The sequence below is a fragment of the Bos javanicus genome, chromosome 17 (genome assembly GCF_032452875.1).
Source record: "Bos javanicus breed banteng chromosome 17, ARS-OSU_banteng_1.0, whole genome shotgun sequence".
Lineage (NCBI taxonomy): Eukaryota > Metazoa > Chordata > Mammalia > Artiodactyla > Bovidae > Bos > Bos javanicus.
The window spans coordinates 72,866,466-72,886,820 of NC_083884.1; the positions used below are offsets into that span (position 1 = coordinate 72,866,466).

General features: G+C 59.7%; 2 protein-coding genes across 4 annotated transcripts; both read right to left on the reverse strand.

Annotated features, from left to right (window-relative positions):
- Positions 1–308: 308 nt before the first annotated feature.
- On the reverse strand, positions 309–6,433 carry C17H22orf39 (chromosome 17 C22orf39 homolog). 3 transcript variants are annotated; one of them, XM_061385697.1, is made up of 3 exons: positions 4,636–6,433; positions 4,364–4,531; positions 309–542 (listed from the first exon to the last, which is right to left on the reverse strand). In XM_061385697.1, exons 1-3 carry the CDS (start codon positions 5,137–5,139, stop codon positions 420–422), a joined length of 795 nt encoding a protein of 264 aa, XP_061241681.1. In that variant the 5' UTR covers positions 5,140–6,433; the 3' UTR covers positions 309–419. The 3 variants fall into 3 exon arrangements, with proteins under 3 accessions (XP_061241681.1, XP_061241679.1, XP_061241680.1); XM_061385695.1 differs by having other exon boundaries at positions 309–653; XM_061385696.1 differs by having other exon boundaries at positions 309–2,951.
- A 101-nt stretch (positions 6,434–6,534) lies between these two features.
- UFD1 (ubiquitin recognition factor in ER associated degradation 1) lies at positions 6,535–19,812 on the reverse strand. Its single transcript, XM_061385691.1, has 12 exons — positions 19,728–19,812; positions 17,372–17,504; positions 16,977–17,009; positions 15,148–15,269; positions 14,250–14,380; positions 13,194–13,266; positions 11,487–11,555; positions 10,722–10,787; positions 10,490–10,537; positions 9,850–9,938; positions 9,252–9,333; positions 6,535–6,653 (listed from the first exon to the last, which is right to left on the reverse strand). Exons 1-12 carry the CDS (start codon positions 19,728–19,730, stop codon positions 6,579–6,581), a joined length of 924 nt encoding a protein of 307 aa, XP_061241675.1. The 5' UTR covers positions 19,731–19,812; the 3' UTR covers positions 6,535–6,578.
- Between the last annotated feature and the right edge of the window lie 543 nt (positions 19,813–20,355).

Sequence of the window (20,355 nt, forward strand, 5' to 3'; positions counted from 1 at the left end):
GGAGAAGAAGGCCCCCACGCTGACTGCTTCCCTCCAGTGACCAGGAAGGGGCAGAAGCTGCTGGCAAGAGGCAGTGGCCACAGGGGTGGAGGTGAAGGGCATGCGCCCTGAAGAGAGGCAGGGCCAGCTCTGGGCTTTAAGCTGGGGGGCAGAGGGGTGCCAAGGAGAGTGTCAAGGACAGGGACCCACTGGTAAGGCGGTGTGTCCCCCAGGGTGGCTGACACCTGACCCGGCCGAGGCCACTCGGTGTGGGGCAGGGGAGGCGTGAGTAAGGTCGGCAGCAGAACAGACACCACAGACCAAAGGGCTGAGACAGTGGACATTTATTTCTCTCAGTTCCAGGGCTGGACATCCCCAGGTGCAGGTGTGGGCAGGGCTGGTGCCTTCCGAGGCCGCTCTCCCTGGCGTGCAGACGGCCATCATTTTGTGTCCCCGTGTGGTCGTTCCATGCCTTGATTTCTTGTAAGGATGCCGGTCACTGCGTTAGGGCCTGCCCCCGCGACCCTGGGCTTCCCCTCTGGCCCAGGTGGTAAAGAATCTGCCTGCAATGCAGGAGACCTGGGTTCGATCCCTGGGTTGGGAAGATCCCCTGGAGAACAGAACGGCTCCCCACTCCAGTATTCTGGGCTGGAGAATTCCATGGGCTGTATAGTCTATGGGGTCGCAAAGATTCGGACATGACTGACTCACTCAAGGGATCCAGTTTCACCTTAATCAGCCCTTTAAAGACCAACTTCCAGATAGAGTCATGCTCAGTAGCAGGGGTTGGGGCTCCCCCTGGTGGCTCAGTGGGAAAGAACCGGCCTGCAACGCAGGAGCCATGGGAGATGCAGTTTTGATCCCTGGGTCAGGAAGAGCCCCTGGAGGAGAGTGTGGCAACCCACTTCAGTACTCTTACCTGGAGAACCCCACGGACAGAGGAGCCTGGTGGGCTGCAGTCCTTGGGGTCACAAAGAGTCGGACACCACTGACGTGACTTAGTATGCACAGAGCAGCAGGGGGTAGGCCTCCTCCAGAGGAACTGGGTGGGGGGCATGAAGCAGCCCAGCAGTGAGGGTCCGTGTAGGCGGAGGCCCACCTCAGGGCAGGCACGCCAGGGGGCGCTTCATCTGAGTGAGCACTCTGCTTGTGCACAGGCCTAGAGGACCCTGGCTGCCCGCCCTGGCCTCGTCAGCCCTGGCCCCTCGGCCTTGCAAGCCTCCAGCCTACTTGGACAGGGCTACACTCAGAGCCTTCCCCAGCACCCCACCCCTCACAGGTGCTTTTCAAGCCTGTAGCTTTCCTCGCTGAGGTTGGACAATCAAGTGAGTAGGTCATGGCCAACTGTTTTGCCTCAGCCTTTTATTTGGAGGTGACGAGAGGCTGACAGGAGGCTGGAGGTTGGTAGGGGGGTGCCGAGCGCAGTTCCCTAGTCACGTCTCACAGCCAGTCTCACCGGCACCAGAGACCCGCAGTGCTGCCCGAGCAGGTCACGCTCCCCGCCCGGCTGCCCTGCCATGAGTCCTCGTATCACAGGCTCCCCAGGGTGGCGCTCTGACCCTGGCCCCAGAACTGCCAGCATCCCTGAGCCCACGCTGCACTGGGTCGCCACCCACACGGCTCGTCACCGTGGGCTCTGTCCCGAGTGTGAAAGACGCTGCCCGTTTCAGTCTTCACGGCTGACGCCTGAATGTCCGTGTCCGTCCCCTGAACTCAGCGGGACGGAGGCCACATGTCTGTCTCGGACACGCGTGATACAGGCATGCCCCCCTGCACTGGAGACACGCTCAGCATCCGAGCAGGCGTGGGGCTCCTCACAGCGCTGGCACCCCGCTGCACAAATCCCAGGAACCAGGAGGTGGCCACTGTTCCCAGCACACAGCCCCCCACAGGGGTCTCAGAGCCGGGAGGACCCAGCTGTCCCTCCCTCTCCTCGCACAGAAATGCCTGTGGACGGAGCTGCAGCCACGGCTGACGGGCCCTGGTTGCCAGAGGGGGCACCCTGCGCCTTCTTTATACTCACCTCTGCTCCAGGGGTCCCGTACACGCACCCCCACCGCTCACAGTCACAGAGGACTCCTGGGGCACACGGGGGGGACCCAATAATGAATGTCCTTCTGAAGGGGTGGGTTATTCTGCACCCAAGAACGGGTTCCATGATGTGGAGCCACACCTGTGCCCTGCCTGGGGCCCAGGGGGAGGCGCCGAGATGCCGCAGGCCGGGTCAACAGCACCCAGCAGCGGGCCGGCCATGTGGCCCCAGAGGCTACATCATTTCAGCAGAAGAAAGAGACCTCTAAAGAAGGAGAGTTCTTCTTGGTTTAAGGATATGTATTTTAAAAGCATCTACAAGAACGTAAGCGTACAAAATTCTAACACCGCCTGTGTCTAACTCAATATTAAAGTCTGGATGTAATTTACAGTCTCTATTTAGAATCAAACCTGTGAAATGTCTTTTGATATAATCCACGTTTTCTAAAAACGACTGGGTGAAATTCTGGGGGAAGGAGTGGTGAGTGGCCGTGGCAGGAGGGAACTGTGGCCGAGGTGCGTGGTGGTCACCAGAGCAGGGCCGGGGTGGGGGTGGGGGGGCCGCCTGATACCCCCCCCGGGTGTCCCTACGGGTCAGAGCTGCCCCTGGAGGGTTCATCTGAGGAGCCTAGCCCTTGGGATAGCCTCCTGGGCCGCTGTCCCCAGGCCTGCCCGGCTGCCCACAGGGACACTGCATGCTGGGTGGACCGGCTCCGAGCCTGGTGCTGACGGCAGGGCAGGCGAGGCTGGAGGTGAGGGCTCCGTGTCCCACGCTAGGCGGAAGCTCCCAGGGGCCTCTGGACTGTTTGGGTCGGTCACCCGTCCTTGTCCTCAGGCAGAGGGAGGTGCCAGTCTTCTGGGGGGCTCTGCCTGGGTGCCCACACCAGGCCGTGCTTACGTGCAGCCCGAACTCTGGCCCGCTCGCTCTCACACAGGGACCGCTGCAAAGGAGACTGGGTCACGGGCAGCCCCACACGCACCCACCCACATGTGCAGCCCAGCACACGCTGAGACCACTCCCCTCCAAGCTACCGTGAACACCTATGGTGTGGGCGCGTGCTTCTGGGCCCCAGGGTCTGATGCTTTCAGTTGACCTGATCAGCTTCACCAGCTGAGAAAGGTTGGGGGCTGAGCCGTGAGGAGAGGTGAGCCTGAAAGCGTGGCCAGAGGCAGGGAAGAGGGCAGAGAGCGACTGACAGCAGGTGCTGCCCCCACCAGTAACCTCGGGGCAGCAGGTCACAACCTCGATGGGGCCCGGGGTTTTCTAGGTGCTGTGATGGCCACTTTACATGTAGAATTTCACCTCCTCCACCTGTTGGTGTGTAAGAGCAACCAGAAATGCAAAGCAAACGTGGAAGCCCTGCAGACCTCCAGCCCGGAGGTGAAGGTCCACTCAAGGCTGGCCTAAAGAAGGAATAATCGCCTCCTGGCAGATGCACCTCCTGCTTTCCTCATTACATGACATACTGCGGGCACCTTTCCACAAGTGGGTAGGTTACTAAACGGCTGTGGAGTACTCTGCGGTGGGGAAGATGTTCGTTACCTGGTCAAATGTCTACTACTGGACATCAGGTCACTTTGTGAACTTTCAACTGTCACCCAATTACCTCCCTAGGATAAACTTCCAGGAGTAAAACTCTGAGATCAAAAGGCATGCATTTGACATTTAGATAATCAAAACACCCCACATTCCACCAGCACTGCCCAGGTGCTCAGACTCTCCAAACCCCAGTGGATGTTTCGCTGGGCAGAAACCACTTACTGTCATTTTAAATGTGTATCAGGCCATTTGATGTCCTTTCAGGGTGAATCCCTTCTCTATGCCTTTTGTCCAGTTCATTGTGAAATCCATTTATCTTACTGATATATAAGAGCTATCTTTACAAGCTGTGTATAAAGGTTATTGATTTCTTGCCATATAGACCCGCCAACTTTCTCTTCCACTGCTCAGGGACTGGGCATTTACACTCGCCAGTCCTGCGAGCTCTGCACCCTCACAGTTCCGCTCCACTCTTCCCCCCATCAGCTCCAGGGCACCACTGTATCCCTGACTAGGATGTAGGAGCCAAGAGGGCAGAGATTGTGTTCTAACTGCTGCTGTACGTCCAAGAGCGTCCACGCGGGAAGTGTCTGCTGGACGGATGGACCAAGAGCCCCTCCTGACTGGTCTCCCGTGCCTGTACCACGCCCTCTCCCAGCCTGGCTGTCAGACTGACCTTTGAATGATACAAATCAAAGCACACGCGGAGGGCTGTGCCCGAACCCCCTGTTCAAGGCCCGCCCCCCGCGCCCAGCGCCTCTGGTTCCCGGCCTTCCGGGGCTCGGCGGGCCCGGTCGGGTCACCGGGCCTCACCTGGGCTTCGGCGCTGCGGCGCTCCTCCCACTCGCGGCAGCTGGCCAGGTCGCGCCGCCACTGCCCGCAGGCCGGCCGCTCGCCGTGGACGTAGTAGTGGCGCAGGAAGTGCCCGGCGCTGCGGCAAAGCTCCCACTCGGCGCGGTAGGCCTCGCACGGGCGCGGCGGCTGCGGGGGCGGGCACGGGGGCGTGAGCGGGGGACCAGGTGCCCGCCCGCCCGCTCCGACCGGCAGACTCGGGTCCCCGGGCCCCCAGAGCCCAAGGAGCTTACCCGCCAGCCTTCGCCTTCCGCCATGTTCAGGAACCGCCGGACCCACCTCCTGAGGCCCGCGCCGCATGACTGACGGGCAGAGGGACCAATGAGCGGCGAGATTTTGCCAGAAGCTCCTCGCCCACCTCCTTGAGATGCGCCAGTGAACGGGACATCCGGGTTGGTAGCCAATAACAGCTGGGGGCGGGGACCGAAACTCGCGGTGGGCGGGACCGAGGCCGGTGTGGGCGGGGCAGTCTCTTCCCGCAGCCTTCTTTTCGTCACCTCGGAGATCCCGTCACTGAAATGGATCAGCGCACCCGGGAACCAGTGCCGTGCGGTCAAGCCTGCGGCTGCGGCTGTCCCTCCCGTGTCCCTTCGAGGGCAGGGTGACTCCCGAGGGCGTCCAGGCAGGAAGCGGGGCGGAGGCCGTGCGGCCTGGGGAGCCAGCAGGTCCTGCGGGTGGGCGTCCGGAGGCGGCGTTACGGGTGAGGCTGTGCTGAGGCGGGGACAAGGCTCGTCCATGAAGGACGCGCACGAGGCAGTGACGGCGACGGCAAGGAGGCTGATGGCGCCTCAGGACTGCCCTGCGACGCCCCCGCTGTGGTCCTTCAGCTCCTAGCCAGCTAGGTCCTCCTAGCCTAGCCACCGCCAGTTACCCGCTGGGTGAGTCTGGGTCAGGGCCGAGAGCTGCAGTTTCATCAAGGCGTCCTTGCCGTGGTGGTTCACAGGCCAAGCTGCCCACCAAAGAGGGCGTCTACATCTGCCAGCGAGCCGAGACCCCTGGAGGGTCCGGCAGGTCACAGCCTGCTCAAGACTTCCGAAACCACTTGCGTTGCCTGGGTGTGGGTTTGGGTCACAGGGCCCAACCCTGATTATCACGATGAACTCTAATGCTCCTTCTCTGAGGACTCGTGGGTGAACCCTGGGGCCACTCTCCCGCGGGGGACGGTCTCCTGAGTGTTGAGGGAAGCCTGTCCAGAGATGGGCCTCTTTGCCTGGAGCAGAGGCAAGGGGAGCCCCTGCTGGGCCCAGGGCCAGAGAAGCCCCCAGAGGAGGTCTCTCCTCCGTGCAGACCCACTTTGCAGCAGGTGTCAGCCCCATGCTGGTACCTAATCAGACGCTTAGAGGCAATTGAGGTTTTGGTCACTGCCTGTTTTTTATTTTAAATTCATAATTGAAAATTATTTTCAAGGAACAAGAGATTAAAATAATCAACATGTCAAAAGAGCTCTTATTATATAAAGTGGAGACCTGAAACTAAATTAATACTAGTAAAACAAAAAAAAAAGGCTAGCAGAACTTTGGAAAATTTAATACATTTAAAACTGGGAGTGGGGGGTAGGGAGAAGAACATATCTTCAGCTTTCATTCATTCTAACAGTTACATCTGTGCTTCACCACGAAGCTGTTTTTACAAAACAGACTAAAGAACCAGTTATTTCCAAATTAAATCAAAGTAAAAGGAGAAATGGTTCTAAATCAGGTTTTCCTTCTGAGGCATGGCTTTTTAGGAGAAAAAAAAAATCAACATGTAAAATAAAAACAAACACCCTTCCTCAAATACTTAAACTGCAGCCAGCGTAATGGGATGATCACTATTTATTTAAACTGCTTTTTTCCCAGCCCAAAGGCAACAGCTAAGTATGACCTGGGAAAAGGATAAATGGAAAAAAACAAAAAAACAAAGGAGCACAGCGTAGAGCAGTCCCGCCCCTTCACTGCCCTCAGCAGGAGTTAGGGCACCCCGCGTCAGCTGAGCAGAGGGTGTGGGCATGAGCAGAGGCCCCCAAGGGGCCCCAGAGGCCTTCTCTCCCCCAAACCCAGCACACAGCCGCTGTCCCGCTGCCCTCTTCCAGGTGACTCTAAGCAAACCCAAGGTGACGGAACATCCCCTCAGAGCCAGTAACTAAAAGCCAGCATGTTGCAATTATTTTATTTTCCAATCAGTCAACAGTCCCAGCTTATGGCTTTCTTCCCTTTTTACGCAACGACTGTCCTTCTCCAGAGAAAGCAACGAATCTGCCTCCGGCTTCATCCTGAGAAGAGAAAACACTATTTTCAGAAACTCCTGGAAATGCTTTGTTCTGTTGACTCGGGTACCATCCCGCCTTCTTCCTTACTCCCACTTTATTCCTACAAATGTAAATTATCACCTGCTGAACTGAAAACAAAACCAGAATAGCTACTGCCACAGCCTTTCTCTCAGCTTGAATATACACTGTTTTGCAAAGGCATTCTCCGTTCAATGTAGAAAATGCAAGATGTACCTCCTAGAAGAAAAGCCACCCCAAAGCACACTTCCAGGCCCTGCTGTGTGCCTCACAGGCAACTGTCCCATCTCAGGCCACGCGTCTCTCCTCTCACACCAATTCCAGCCCGGGTCGCTGTTATTTCCAGCTCTGCAGCACTGAAGCTGCCTTGGTGAGCAGTTCAGCGTCTCTGCACACAGCTTTGACTTCCCCTAGAGGCTCAGCTCCTCGGCAGACGGGTGCACTCAGCAGAATGGTGACTGGGCAGCCCTCAGTCTACCAAGCTATTCTCCTCCCAGCAGAAAGACTGCTTGTTTTCCAGAAGCTCTGAAAACAGCAAATAACTGTTCATGAGCTCTGCTGCTAGTTGGGGAGACACTGCCGCTGAAGAGGACCCGGGATCCCAGCCAACACTGACCACCACCTGGGGCAGCTGGTGTTTCTTGGGGGCCCGTGCAGGGTTCTCGTGGTGGCGACCACGCAACGGCACGCCGAGGCCAAGCCAAGCAGTGTTCCTTTCCTGCAGGGCTTCCATCCATCCTGCGGTCAACACCACCTGCGATCGGCCGCAGGAGGGCCCCTCCAACTGCACTGCTTGAGGAACCTGTCTCCCAGGCGCTCGGGGCTGTCCCCCGCCTGCACAGGCCCTGCTTCCAGGGTGGCAGGCTTTCTCGTTTCTACTCCAGTCCCTCGTTTCAGTGGTGTGTCACAGTAGCCTCCTGAGAGGGCACAGAGGCGGCCTTTTAGGGAGCTCTTAACAACTGAGAACATCTCCTTCAGGCCTTTCCCTGGGGTGTCCGCATCTCCTTGGCGTGGGACAGGGCCCACCTAAAGCCTCGTCCCACCTCACCTCTGGAAAGGCTGTGCCTTCAAACACAATCACACTCAGGCTTGGGGGTGAGGGCTTCGACACAGGAATTTGCAGGAACCAGGCACAGAAGTCTAAGGACCCTGCTCCACCGTGTCCTGGCTTATATCCAGCTAAGATGCCGCTGTTCCTGACCCACGGCAGAATCTCCACCTCCTGGAAGCTTTAGGGTCTTCCCTCTGCCCCAGCCGGGAGCTGTTTCCACTCGCTGCGCTGGACGCTTGGATGGCCCGTCTGGGGAAGTTATTTCCCTGGTGCTCCCTGCCCTTTGGTGTCTTTGAGCTCCCAGGACTGGGGTGCTGGCAAGGGAAGCTTTCTAACTGCAGTCTTCACTCTGGGGGAGTGGGCTGGGACCTTCCCTGGGCTCCGCTGGCAAAGCTCCTCCAGCTGCAGCCAGCCCAGCCTGTGCGCGGGAGCCGGGCGGGGCGGACACCAGGAACAGACTATACTGCCTCACTGAGGGCCTTCCAGGGACTGTGACGCTCGGCCCTTCTCCTGGGGGCAGGTCCAAGTGCCCTGGGACAGACGCCTGGTCCTCAGTGCGGGCCCTGCCCCTGCCCCAGCAGGGCTGCGGCAACCCAGTCAGGTGCCTTGGTCTCCTCCGGGGCTCCCCCATGACCCCCGTGAGTGTGCCACCTGTGTCCCAGGACACCTGCCGGCCACCCCCATCACACACGCGGCCTGGGCGTGTTTGCGCACACCCGTCTCCCCACCCTCGCGATGGTCAGGGATGAAGGAGCCAGAGGATGCCGAGGCTGGCAGGCCTGGCCAGCGGCTGGGTTGGGGCGAGCAAACGGCTGGTGGGGGGCCGTGTGAGCTCCTCTCAGCCTCACAAGGTCTCCACATGGTGTCAACCTGATGAGCAATACGGCCAGGAAGGGCTGGGAGTGGGTCTCTGAACCCCTCTTGGTCCCCAGGGGACCGAGCCTTGAGAAGAAAACCAAGAGACCGGGGTCTGAAGTGGGGCTAGGCACCTAACCCGAACCCAAACCACCAGCAGAGTCACAGTGGCCAGGCGGCAGGCTGTGTGGGGTTTCTGAGCCAGTTCCTGGCACCCGGGAGAAGGGCCCATAAGGCGAAACCTCCCCTCCCTGCCCCGGGCAGAGGGAGGCGTGTCTGGAGTGTGGAGGCGCTGGGGTGGCTGCTCAGTGGTCAGCTCTGCCCAAGGCCTGGGCACCCTGAACACCGCACCCTCCCAACCCCAGCGCCCTCACACTCTGGTCTGTGAGAGGCAGACGATCACAGCAGCTGCCCTGCAAGACCGACCCGAGGCTTAAAGATCTCAGTGCACAGCACACGGAGCCTGGGCCAGACCCACACAGGAGGGCAAGGAGCCGAGCCCTCACCTGTCCCCACCATGGAGCCGGCAGAGTCCACATGGCTTCAGCAGGATGGCCAGCCCAAGGGGAGGAGGCCCGGGATGGAGAAGACACGAAAGGAGACCCTCATTCATGAGGGAAAAAATCCCCTTGTCACCAGGAGCCAAGGAAACTTGTCATGATTCATGAAACACTCACCTCCTCAACCTTTTTGACCAGCGGACGTGAGTTTCTGATGAACGTGATCTTACCAAGTTTAAATTCATAGTTGGGAATTCCTCTATAAAGAGAGATCAGGAGAAGCATTGGCGCCAGGAGAAGGAACTAGAGTCCACTTGTAAGCACAGAGAGGAAGTAGGGCCTCCCTTCAGCTTCAGGCTGTACCCACTACACATGCCAGCCAGAGGGCACCTCCCTGACTCCAGGGGGAGCAGAAGGCACGGGGCAGGCTCTCCCGGGCTCACATCAGCGTCCTCCAGCCTCTCACTCTACATGCACTTCACCCCCAAGAGGTCGCGTGCAGACCCATCTGCGGCGTCTCACATGATCAACGGGGACACAGCTCAGCCCTGCTGTCACCGTGAGGGCCACCAGAGCCAGAACTCTGCCCCGAGTCCCTGGACCAAACGACCGGGAGAGGCGGCCAGGCGGTCATTGATGGCACGAGTCGGGACGGCCGGGTTGTGGGCAGGACAGAGGGCTGATGAGGCCTGCGGGCGGGCCTGGTGGTGGGGCAGCGCCCACGACCCCGCAGGGCGCGGCAGGCAGGGGCCTGGGTCAGGGCCAGCACACCCACCTCTTGATGTCTCCGGGCCTGACTGGGGAGGGGCTGGGCTCCACCCCCTTCTTCTTCCCGTCCAGTCTGTTTCCAGAGCCAGAAAAGGCCTAGAGGAGACCGGGGCTGAGAGGGGCCTGGGGCAGGGGGCAGCTCCGCAGGGCGTGGGCGGGGACCGCCTCAGGAGCTCAGCGCCCAGCCCCCCGGGGCCCCGTGAGCTCAGGGGAGCAGCCCCTGCCGTGCCACCCAGGGCACTGGCTGCCAAGGACAGGGTGACGCGCCTGGCTGGGCCCACGGCTCCGCTCTGCAACCTGCTTCCCAGGCCCAGGCTGAGCCTCGCCCACACCCCCACTCTCCCAGGGACGGCAGCAGCGCGGGGCCACCATGTGCCACGGGACACGGCCCAGAGGCCACGGCAGAGGTCACGGCTGGTGACCCCTGAAGGGCTCATGTGCCTCTGCTGTGCTACTGCTCTTTTCTGGTAGGCGAGCAGTTTCTAAGAAGTTGGGACTGCCTGGCAGTTGCTGGGATGATCCAGGAGAAAGTGGATGGAGAGGCTCTGGAGACTGAGAAGGTGCCAGGTACACGTGTGCGGGGTCTCCCGGCCCTGGCCCGGCTGTGGTCCCTGGGGTGTCACCGACAGTCACGGGGCGGCACTCACACGGAAGCCCAGCTCCCCGGTGTAGCCACTGTGGTCAGTTTCGCCTTCCTGGAGAGACAGGAAAACAGGACGCACTTCTCAGCAGGGCCCTCACTGCCCCTCTGGGACAGCCAGGACACACGGGGCCCAGGAGCGGGGCTGGGCGGGGAGAGCACGGCTGCATCGGCACCAGCAGAGGCGGAACCCCATGGCGGGTGCACAGAGCTGGGGAGGGATGCGGGGATCAACTCACGGCTGATTCCTCGTGCTGCGCCTGCCTCTCCGGCTCCTTGTAGCCCAGGGGAGCGTCGAAGTCCACCTGTGCCCGGGAAGAAGCGCCATGACGCGGGGCCACACTCGGCCTCTAAGCTGGGACGGCAACATGGGCCCAAGAGCAGCTGTAGGAGCCACACAGAAGGGGCCACTTCCTCAACGGTCACGTGTTACAGTCACAGCAAGACTTTGGTACCGCAACCCTGCTGCGTCCAGACCTCCCCAGCTGTCTCACTCACACACACACACGTGTTCTGTTCTGAGCATCACTGCAGGTCAGTGCCCCCACCCCGGCTAAGATCCAGAGCAGTTTCAACACCACAGGGACCCCTCCCTCCCCGTGACTCCACTGCCCCATCCCGGCTGGCAACCACTCCTCTGCTCTCCATTCCTGAAGGCTGTTGTTTCAAGAACGCCACAGAAACGGATCCGGGCAGGTGGAACCCTTCTGCTGGGCATCCTGTCCAGAAACCCGGCGTGCTGGGCCGTTGTGGGGACCGACAGCCCCCTCCTTCGAACTGAGCAGCCCCGCCTCAGCCTCCAAGGAGACAGGCCCCTGGCGGGGCTGATGTGCTGGCTGTCTCAGGACCAACAGCAGCCTTGCCACTGATTACAGGTCAGCAGCCTCCTCGGAGGGTCTGGCAGCATTCGCTGCCCGCTCCCCAGCAATCCCAGGGGCTGCATGACACCTCCCCAGGGCACCGGCCAGCAGGACCCCGACAACCCTCCTCCCACGGCCACTCACGTTCATGTCGCACTCGATGATGGACACGGCCTTGTCTGGCTTGGTCTCCATCACCCGCAGCTCATAGATCTGGCGGGAGAGAAGGGGTTGGTTCCTGGCAGCTCTGGGCCCGTCACACTTGTGTCAGCACTCCCGGCCCCGCACATACTCACTCCCCTGATGACAGCCTCCCCGGCCACACCTCCTGCTGTGGAGAGAGGAGTGGGTGCCCCCCGGGGCCTGTCCCTCAGCTGATCACCCTTGTAAGTGACTTAAATCTGACAAGGCAGTTAGGCAGCAAACTGCAAAAGACTGAATGTCTATCCCAGGAAAGTTCACTTCCAGGAATTAACTGCCAGCAGATAACGAGCTAAATGCTGAGTGAGACGGTGCTGAGAGCGCTGGCTCCAGCACGGCTCATCGTGGGGTGCACTGAGGCTGCCCACACCAGACTGGTTACGTGAATGCCGCAAATTCCCATACAAGGCAGAGGCGGCAGGGCTTCCCAGGCAGCCAGGAGGAAAGGAGGCTGAAAGCCAGCTGTGGTGTCGGGGACGAGCCTGTGTGTGGAGACCATGCACAGAGTCACAGGAGCAGGAAGTGGCTTCTGCGCTGCTTCAGGCTGTCTCTGCCCAGCGGCTTTCTCCTGCGTGTTTCAGCCTCTATGCCCAGCGGCTTTCTCCTGCGTGTTTCAGCCCCTCTCTATGCCCAGCGGCTTCTCCTGCATGTTTCAGGCTCTTTCTCTCTGCCCAGTGAGCGTCTTGCTTTTGTAAGAAACAGCTGAGACAGCTCCACCACTGAGAACTCTGACCGGGAGGGGCAGGTCCCCAGCACAGAGAGTTCAACAACCCTCGTCTGGCTTGCAGGCCCCCCCAGTGACTGATGGAAGTGAGTCTGTGTTGCCGGGGGGCCTCGGCACCGCGGCTGCCATAATCAAGGCTGCGTGAACGTTCGTGTCTGTGCTCTGGGGCACGTGCTCACCTCTGTCTGCAGCTGTTTCCAAACTGCAGGTCACAACTAACTAGCGACTTGTAAGGCCTGCGGCGCCGCCAGCAGAGCAGGAGGGAGACTGGGCATTGCGCGCCAGCTCACGGCAGCCCAACAGCTCCACTCGACTGGGTGCTGCTTCCAGAGAGCCTGGCACAAGGCTCCTCAGCGTCCACTAGGCCCCTTCAAGGGCCCAGGTTCCCGGGGAGGCCCTGACCCAGACCTCGCGCCACACGAGGACAGGCGACCAGCCCTCAGCACAGGCTGCCCAGTCTTCTCGGAAGGGCCCTTTGGAGGATCCAGTCTCCATACTTCCAAAAATGGAGACCCCGACATGCATCTCGAGTCTACGCACACCTGAGTAACTGTCCTTCCCTTACCACGCAAAAAAGTCACTACCTTTTATCAATTTTTTTTCTGCCCTTATACTTTAAAAACAATGATGTTAAGGTTGCCTATAATCCAAAAAGCTTAAGATAGGCAACAATGAAAACGTCCCCACAAAGCTAAAGGGAACAAGATAATTGTTTAGTTTATGAGAAAATACTGAAGTGTGACTCGGAATCCGTAAAACTGAACAGTAACCGCTCTTAGGACTGCACATCTCAGAGGGAAACTGCAGAGAGCAACCAGTGTCCAACCCTGGAGAGTGTCCGTGTGTGTGTATGGGTGTGTCTGGGTGTAACTAGTGTCTGCTCCCACAGTGTGAGAGGCCCCGGCACGTGCGGGGCTGACACGCACCTTCTCATTGTAATTGATGGCAATCACATCCCCAGTGGTCAGACAGGCGAAGTTTCTCAAGGCGTTTTCTAATCTGTAGACACACACGGTCAAGGCCAACAGAGCAAGATGGAGTCCTCACATCTGAAACAAGTGCCCACAGGGGTTCGCGGCATCAGGTCACCCCGTGCACTGAACAGCCGTATGCCTCGCTGGGGCAATGATTCAGTAATAAGAAGGAAGCACCTCTAACATGTGGTAACAAGGTGACCCTCACTCCCCACTGAGGGAAAGAACCAGCCATGGGGCACTGAGACCCCCAAACCCTGAGAAAGGCAGATCTCTGAGGTGGGAGGCAGCTAGGCTTCTGGGGCCAGGGGTCAGCTGAAGACAGGAAAAAGGGGGCACAACCACCCTTCTGGGGGGACACATTGGCCAAACTCACTGAAGTGTACACTTCATTGCCATGTATATTACACCTTAACGAGAGGATTTAAAAAATCCTATAGAAAAAAAAATTGAACGAAACGTAGGTAAAGTTCCCTCAAAACTGAAAACGTTTTCATTTATACTCCTGCTGTTTCTACCTTTTGGGCAGTAACTCGTATTTTGCCATTTGTTTTAGACTAAAAACACTTAATAATAATAATTTTAAAACATAAAGTAGCCTATAACCCCTTTCTTTAAAAAATACTAAATAGTTCTTAAAATTGAGTCACCTTGAGTGCCCAGACAAGGGAATGATGCCCAAACACAGCACACTTCATCCTCAGCAATCTACTGATCTGCATGAAAGACCAAGATCAGACATGACGCGCGGCTCCAGATGTGCCACTGGGCTTTGGGCCAGGGTCCCTGGAGGAAGGCACAGCTGTGCTCGGGTGGGGTCCGAAGAGCACCCAGCACGCTCATCCAGGCCCCCAAACCGTGTGGACGCGCCGGCCCACCAGTGCTCTCAAGTCAGTGTCGATCCTGACTGCTGCGCTGCCCCCAGCAGGCACAGCCCACGGAGGCCGCTGTCACCCGCCGCCTGCACAGCTCCGCCCACAAAGAACCCGTCCATCTTCAGAAGGATACACAGCCTTGGGGTTGGTGATGTCCAGGAAGTCGGGGCTCTGCGGCTGGAACTTGGAGTATGTGGCTACCTGCAGGTTGACGCTCTCCACCTGAACCAGGCCGCCCTCCTCCAGCAGCAGGTTCTGCATCATCTGGAAGGGAGCAGAGGGGACGCAGTAGGGGCGCGGCCAGGGGCGGGTGGTGGGGGTGGAACCGCGGGAACACCTGGGGCAGCCAGTCACTGGAAGGGAGGCAGGCGAGGCCCCGACTGCCAGCTCCAGGCCTCCCCAGGCCACAGCCTTCCCACAGGGACCGCCCCCCACTTCACCCAACCCCCAAGGCCCCAAGCCACCCTTTCTACACTGTCCGGGACACTGCATTTCCACATAAGACCTTGTAAAAACACAGGCCCTCGGGTACCTTCAAAGCACCTACAACACCGAGAGCAGCCGGCAGTCACAGAAGACAGTGCTGAAGGTCAAAGGGCCAGGGGCAGCCGTGGGGCCCTCGCACTGGGGACGCTGCGGCCCAGCCCCCACCCACCAGCAGCACTCCTAGCTGCCATGGGCCCCGCCCTGTGGCGCAGGTGTGGCTCTGCCCGCCTACGGATGGCACTGGGCCAGCCTGAGTGCTGAGGGGCTCCGTTCCCACGGCAACGTGGCCGAGTGCGGTGGACGTTCAGGTACAGGCACGTGCATGCACACACACACACAGCAGGGAGAACACGGATTAAAAATCTCAAACTCTGTATTCGGATCATTTGAAAAATACTCCTGCTCCATCACTTAAAACAAGCCTGACCCGGGAAATGGTAGTGTAACAGCAGGGCTGTGGTCTCCAGGCGGGGTCCTGGAGCGCCGCGGCCACGGCCGTACATGGCGGCCGCCCCGGGGCAGGGCCGCACAGCCCGGCTGCTCACCCAGTGCGGGAGGTAGCAGATGCCCTCGTCGGCCACGAACTCCAGCACCCCGCAGTGTGTCACGCGGTCCGAGTTCTTGTTGGTCAGTTTGAACAACATGGGGTAGGTGATGTTAAGTCGGCCTGTAAAGAGCGAGGGATGAGGCTCAGCTTCTTCCAGGAAGAGAAACCCTGTCCCTAGACCCTCCCTGGGGAAGCCCCCACCCCTGGAAGGCGCTAGGACCCTCATGGGGCTGAGCCCCGTGCGTCTGCCTGCCCAGCGGACCCTGTGCTCCAGCTAGAGCTCAGGGCGTTTGCTGAGACAGCACCACTTATACGCGTGCTCGTCTGAAATCCCAGCTCCGGAAAGTGACACGTTTGCACACTTATTCACAGTCTGCGTATCAACCAGGTGCTGGGCAAAGTCAGAAGGCCCAACAGCACACCTCCGAGAGTGCCCAGACGCTCATGCCAGGAGGCTGCTGGGAGGGGGCGAGGCTGGGCGCCCGGGGAGGGGGGCAGCAGGAACAAGGTGCCTCAGGCACCAGCGTGCCCTGGGCTGCAGAGCTGTGCAGCGGACTGAGGTGGGTCAGGGTGAACGGACTGGTCAGGAATCCAACCTTGGGTCTGAGATTCTTGCCATTGGAAGAGACCCCCGTGTTTCTCGGTCCAGTAATTTTCAAAGTACATCTCGTGATTTTGAGAAGCACCTTGGGGTGCCTGAGCTTGCTGCACCCCCTCACCTCCTCTACCCACAGGATTTCACCTGGACTATTTCTCCCATGACTGACAAGGTCTGTCCAGCACCAGCCTAAGCCCCTGTCCGATTGACCCCTGAGCCTCCTCTCATGTCTGTATGCCAACACACCTGGTCTCAGTCCTGGGTCAGCTCCACGCACGAGTCAGGCTCCAGGCCGGCCCCCTCCTCTGTGATAACTGGGCCTAAGGGCCGTGCCCCGGGTCTACTCACCCCCCAACCTGGCTGAGCGGAGCACAACTCCAGGCTTCCCTCCATGGGTACAGCAGCTGCAGCTGGCGCTGCCTAAGGGCCAGCCCCTGCCCCTGCCCCTGCCCAGTGCCACGGGGCCCTGGCTGTTTACACATCACAGGCACCATCCAGGAAGCACTACTGCCCCCGAGCAGTCACACAGATGGCTCTGTGTATCCTGTTCAAAGGTGAGGACATCAATCCAGAGACTCGCTAGTCTGGAGTCAGGTCAGGCAAGGTGCAAAGCCCAAGCCAGCACTTGGCCCCCACTGAGCTGTCCAGCGTGCACCCAACACAGTGTGGATGCCCCACCCCAAGGGACTCGGTATCTGTGGTCGGGGTCTCCCTAGTTCCAGGAGTGGGGCTAGGGTGTAAGGTCTCCGAGTGGTTCCTGTTGGAGGAAGGGTTGAGGCAGGGAGAACAGTGTGACCTTTCCCGTTCCTGCTAAGAGGCAGGCAGGGGTGGGGAGCAGCTCCTGGGGTGGAGGGCTCAGAACTGCGGCTGGAGCTGAGGCAAGAGGCGCGGGAAGACAAGAGGCCTGCTTGCAGCGTCCCCCCAGGGCTGCTACCGTCCTTGAGGGGAAAACCCCATGCCTCCAGCCAAAGCCATCAGCTACCCCAGCAGCGTGAATGGTCCTGGCGCTCACACCCGCCTTTAGTCTCCATGGGACCTGACGCTGGGCGGGGGCTGTCAGAGGAGCACCCGCAGGCCCCAGCCTCCCAGCCCAGCGAGCACCCTTCAGGGACGATCCCCAACCAGCCTTGCTGAAGGGTGCCTCTACCCAGGCGCTGAGGGGCTTGCATGTGGTCCCGGTGCCCACATTCACGTCATCTCTGTTCTCAAGTCAGGTAGGAAGTACTTACTGAGTTGGTCGAGGGCTGATGGCGGCATAATTACTGTGGAAAGAATATGTAAGACCCGTTAAGAGAAGGAGAACTAACAGAACAGAACAGAACCCAGAGCGTAAGTGCTTTCTGCTGTGTCTACACGGAGGTACCCAAGGAGACCAGTGGGGCAGGCAGAACTTCACCGATCTGTCACAGCAAAGCTGGTTGCTAGGAGTTACCAGACAGAACCACACGGCCCTCAGCCGTGAATGTGGTCACAACAGGACCCTCACCCCACCTCTCAGCCGTCCGGGGCCGTGACACCATGACGGTGACCAGATCCTGTTCACATGCAGATGAGGGCTGCTGAGGACTAGGGCCCTGCAGGCTGGGGCGGGAAGGGTTACGATTCAAAATAAAGCGGCACATACTCTTCCCTCCTTTCTCCACGTCTGACCTGTCATTGGGCCCCGCAAGCATGGACACGGAGAAGCAGCGGTACTGCGTGGAGAAGCGGTTCTGGAAGACCCGGGGAATCGGGTGGTCGAACATGTTGAAGGAGAACTAGAGGGAGGAAAGAGATGTTGCAGTTAACACAGAAGACAAGCCCGGTCCTCCCGTCTGCAGCCAGAGCTGGCCAGAGCAAGATTGCCCAGCCGCCACCTCCCAGGAGTCTGGTGCACCTGCCAGCCGCCGCCCCACTCGTCCCCGCTGTTCTCAGACGGCGCCCCCAGCAAGCCTGTCCTTCCCTCTTCCAGCCCGAGTCCCCCACCAGCAGGTCCCAGGATCTCCTGTGATGGCCACATCCCCGCCCCGACCACATTCCTCTCATCCCGTGTTCAGGAGTGCCACCACCTGCTGGGCTCTGGTCTCCAAGCACCAGGGAAACGTCACTAACCAAACAGCTCCAGCCTCTGCCCTGGCAGAGCTGGCGTTCAAGACAGGGGAGACGAGCACAGGAAGCCGCCTGGGGGGCAGGGTTCTCAGCGCAAGAGAGGGAAGGGAGCCGAGAGCTCGGGGGACACTGCTTCAAGAGGACGACCAGGAAAGCTCTCTCTGCAGAAACCAGAAGCCAGCCCCCCGCCACCCCCGGCCTCCAGGAGCACCCTAACCCTTCTCTGGACCTCCTCTGCTCCACCCAGGCCCAGGGCTCACACCCCTCTCGTGGGGCACTCCATCACACCACCCCGTCCCTCCCACACACAAGTGAAGCCCAGACACGGTGCCACCACAAACACAGGGTCCCAGCTCTCAAACTGCACGTTACAGGGAGGCTCAGAACTCATGCTGCCCAGCAACCCAGGGTGTTCTCAGAGTACTGTGACTACTGCGAGGCACTGGGGAGGAAGAACACGAAGCTGCACAGCAGGATATCTGCTCAAAGGATCAGAACTAGGGTCTGAAAATACAGATGTACACTCACATTCACAGCAGCGCTCTTCACAACAGCCAAGGGCTGGAAGCTATCCCAGTGCCCACCGACAGACGAATGAACAAAGAAAACGTGATCCATTCACACAATGGAACATTGTTCAGCCCCCAAAAGGGACGACATTCCAACGCGTGTGACGATGATGATGAACTCTGAGGACGCTGTGCTCAAAGAAGCCAGACAGGGAAGGTCAAACACTGTAGGAGTGCCCTTATAGGAGGTGCTCGAGGCAGGCAAGTTCCGACGCAAGAAGAAAGCTGGTTGCCACGGGCCGGCAGGAGAGCCAAGTGTTTCACAGGGACAGACTTCCAACTTTTCAAAACCAAAAAGCTCTGGACATCCACTACACAACAACGGGAATATACTTTACACCAGCGAGTTGTGCACTTAAGGATGACTAACTTTACACCAACTTAAGTTGTGCACTTAAGTGCTAAACTTATGGTATACGGTTTTTTACAAGTTAAATAAAAACCTTAACAAGACAGCATGTCTTGACTGGATTCTAAGCACACATCGTTAAAAGCAAAGTCCGGGTACTGATGACATAGTTCACTAGCAATTCCGGAACGAGCACGCTGGGCCAACTGTCTTCCACAGACAGCAAACGCAGCCCCTGCTTCAAACAGACGGTTCTCCACTCCCTGCAGCGCCGCAAGGGAGTTTTCCAAACCGTGTCTCTTCTTCTTCTAGGCAAGACTCTCCGCTGGACAAAATCTGAGCCCGAAGCCTAGCAAACACACGGCGTTCGGGATGAACGGAGGAAGTGGCTGGGGGCCTCCTCACCACCTCGCAGCACCCTCTCCACCGAAGCCCTGCCTTCTCTTCCCAGCACGAAAGAGGGAATGCACGCCCAGCGCCGAGCACGTCCCCGCCCCGCTGCCCCCACCACCCCGGCGCCCGCACACCGCGCAGCGCCCGGCAGTGCTCCGGGCTTGGGAGGAGGGCTCCCGACACGGACACACTCGGAGGCGGTAGGCCGGGCGGCACGGTGCTCGCACAGCTCAGCGGGCGCACCAGCTTCCAGTCCTGGAGGCCTGGCGTCCGTGGCCGACACGGCGCGCCTCCCGAGCCGACGCCAAGACCACCACGCCCGCGCCGGGGCCGCCGCCCGGGCGCAGTGGGCGAGGGGTCTCGGGGCCACGCCATCCCGGGCGCTGGGGCGGCCCGTGCGCTCTCCTCTCACGCCGACAGCCCCCAAGTCGACGCGGCGCTTGTCTGCTGGAAGCCGACACGGGTCTACACCCGCGAGACTGCGCTCAGCCCAGACGTTGGCGGACTCAGGCCGGGTGACTCGGCACCTCTCGGCCGGCACGTCCGCCCGCCCCGGCCGGCCCTGCACGCCGGCCACTTACCATAGTGGACGCCTCCGCCGCGCCGCGCCAGAGCGCTTTGCCGGGAAACGTTGCTGGTGGGAGCCGCCGACGCCCCCTCACAGCGCCAGCCGCCTCAGCCTCTTTGCGCCGGAAGCCTGGGACCCACCGGAAGTGACGGAAAAGCACTTCCGGGGGCGGTGCGAACCAAGGGACGCTGCGCAAGCAAGCGCTGCCGAAGCGCGAAGATGAAAAGCCCCTCCGGCGCGAGCGTTCAGATACGCCTTCCGCGATTATTTACAATTAGGCCGACGGTGTCCCCTTCCTGACTAATTGGGGGGCCCACTCCCCTTACTGCCTGCACTACCCAGCTCGCAGGCGGAGCCCCCGAGGATGCGGGCGGAAGTAGGCCACACTTCCGCTCTGAAGTAGGCCGGGCCCCTTGACATCCTACGCCGACGCCCTCTTCTGACGTGTTGTTGTTCAGTCAGTCTGGCTGAGTTGCGACCCCCACAGGCTGCAGCCCTCCAGGCTCCTCGGTCCATGGGATTCTCCAGGCAAGGGTACTGGAGTGGACTGCCATTTCCCTCTCCAGGGCTCGAACCCGCGTCTCCTGCTTGGCAGGCGGGTTCTCTACCAACCGAGGCACCTGAGAATTCCTGAAGTGAAG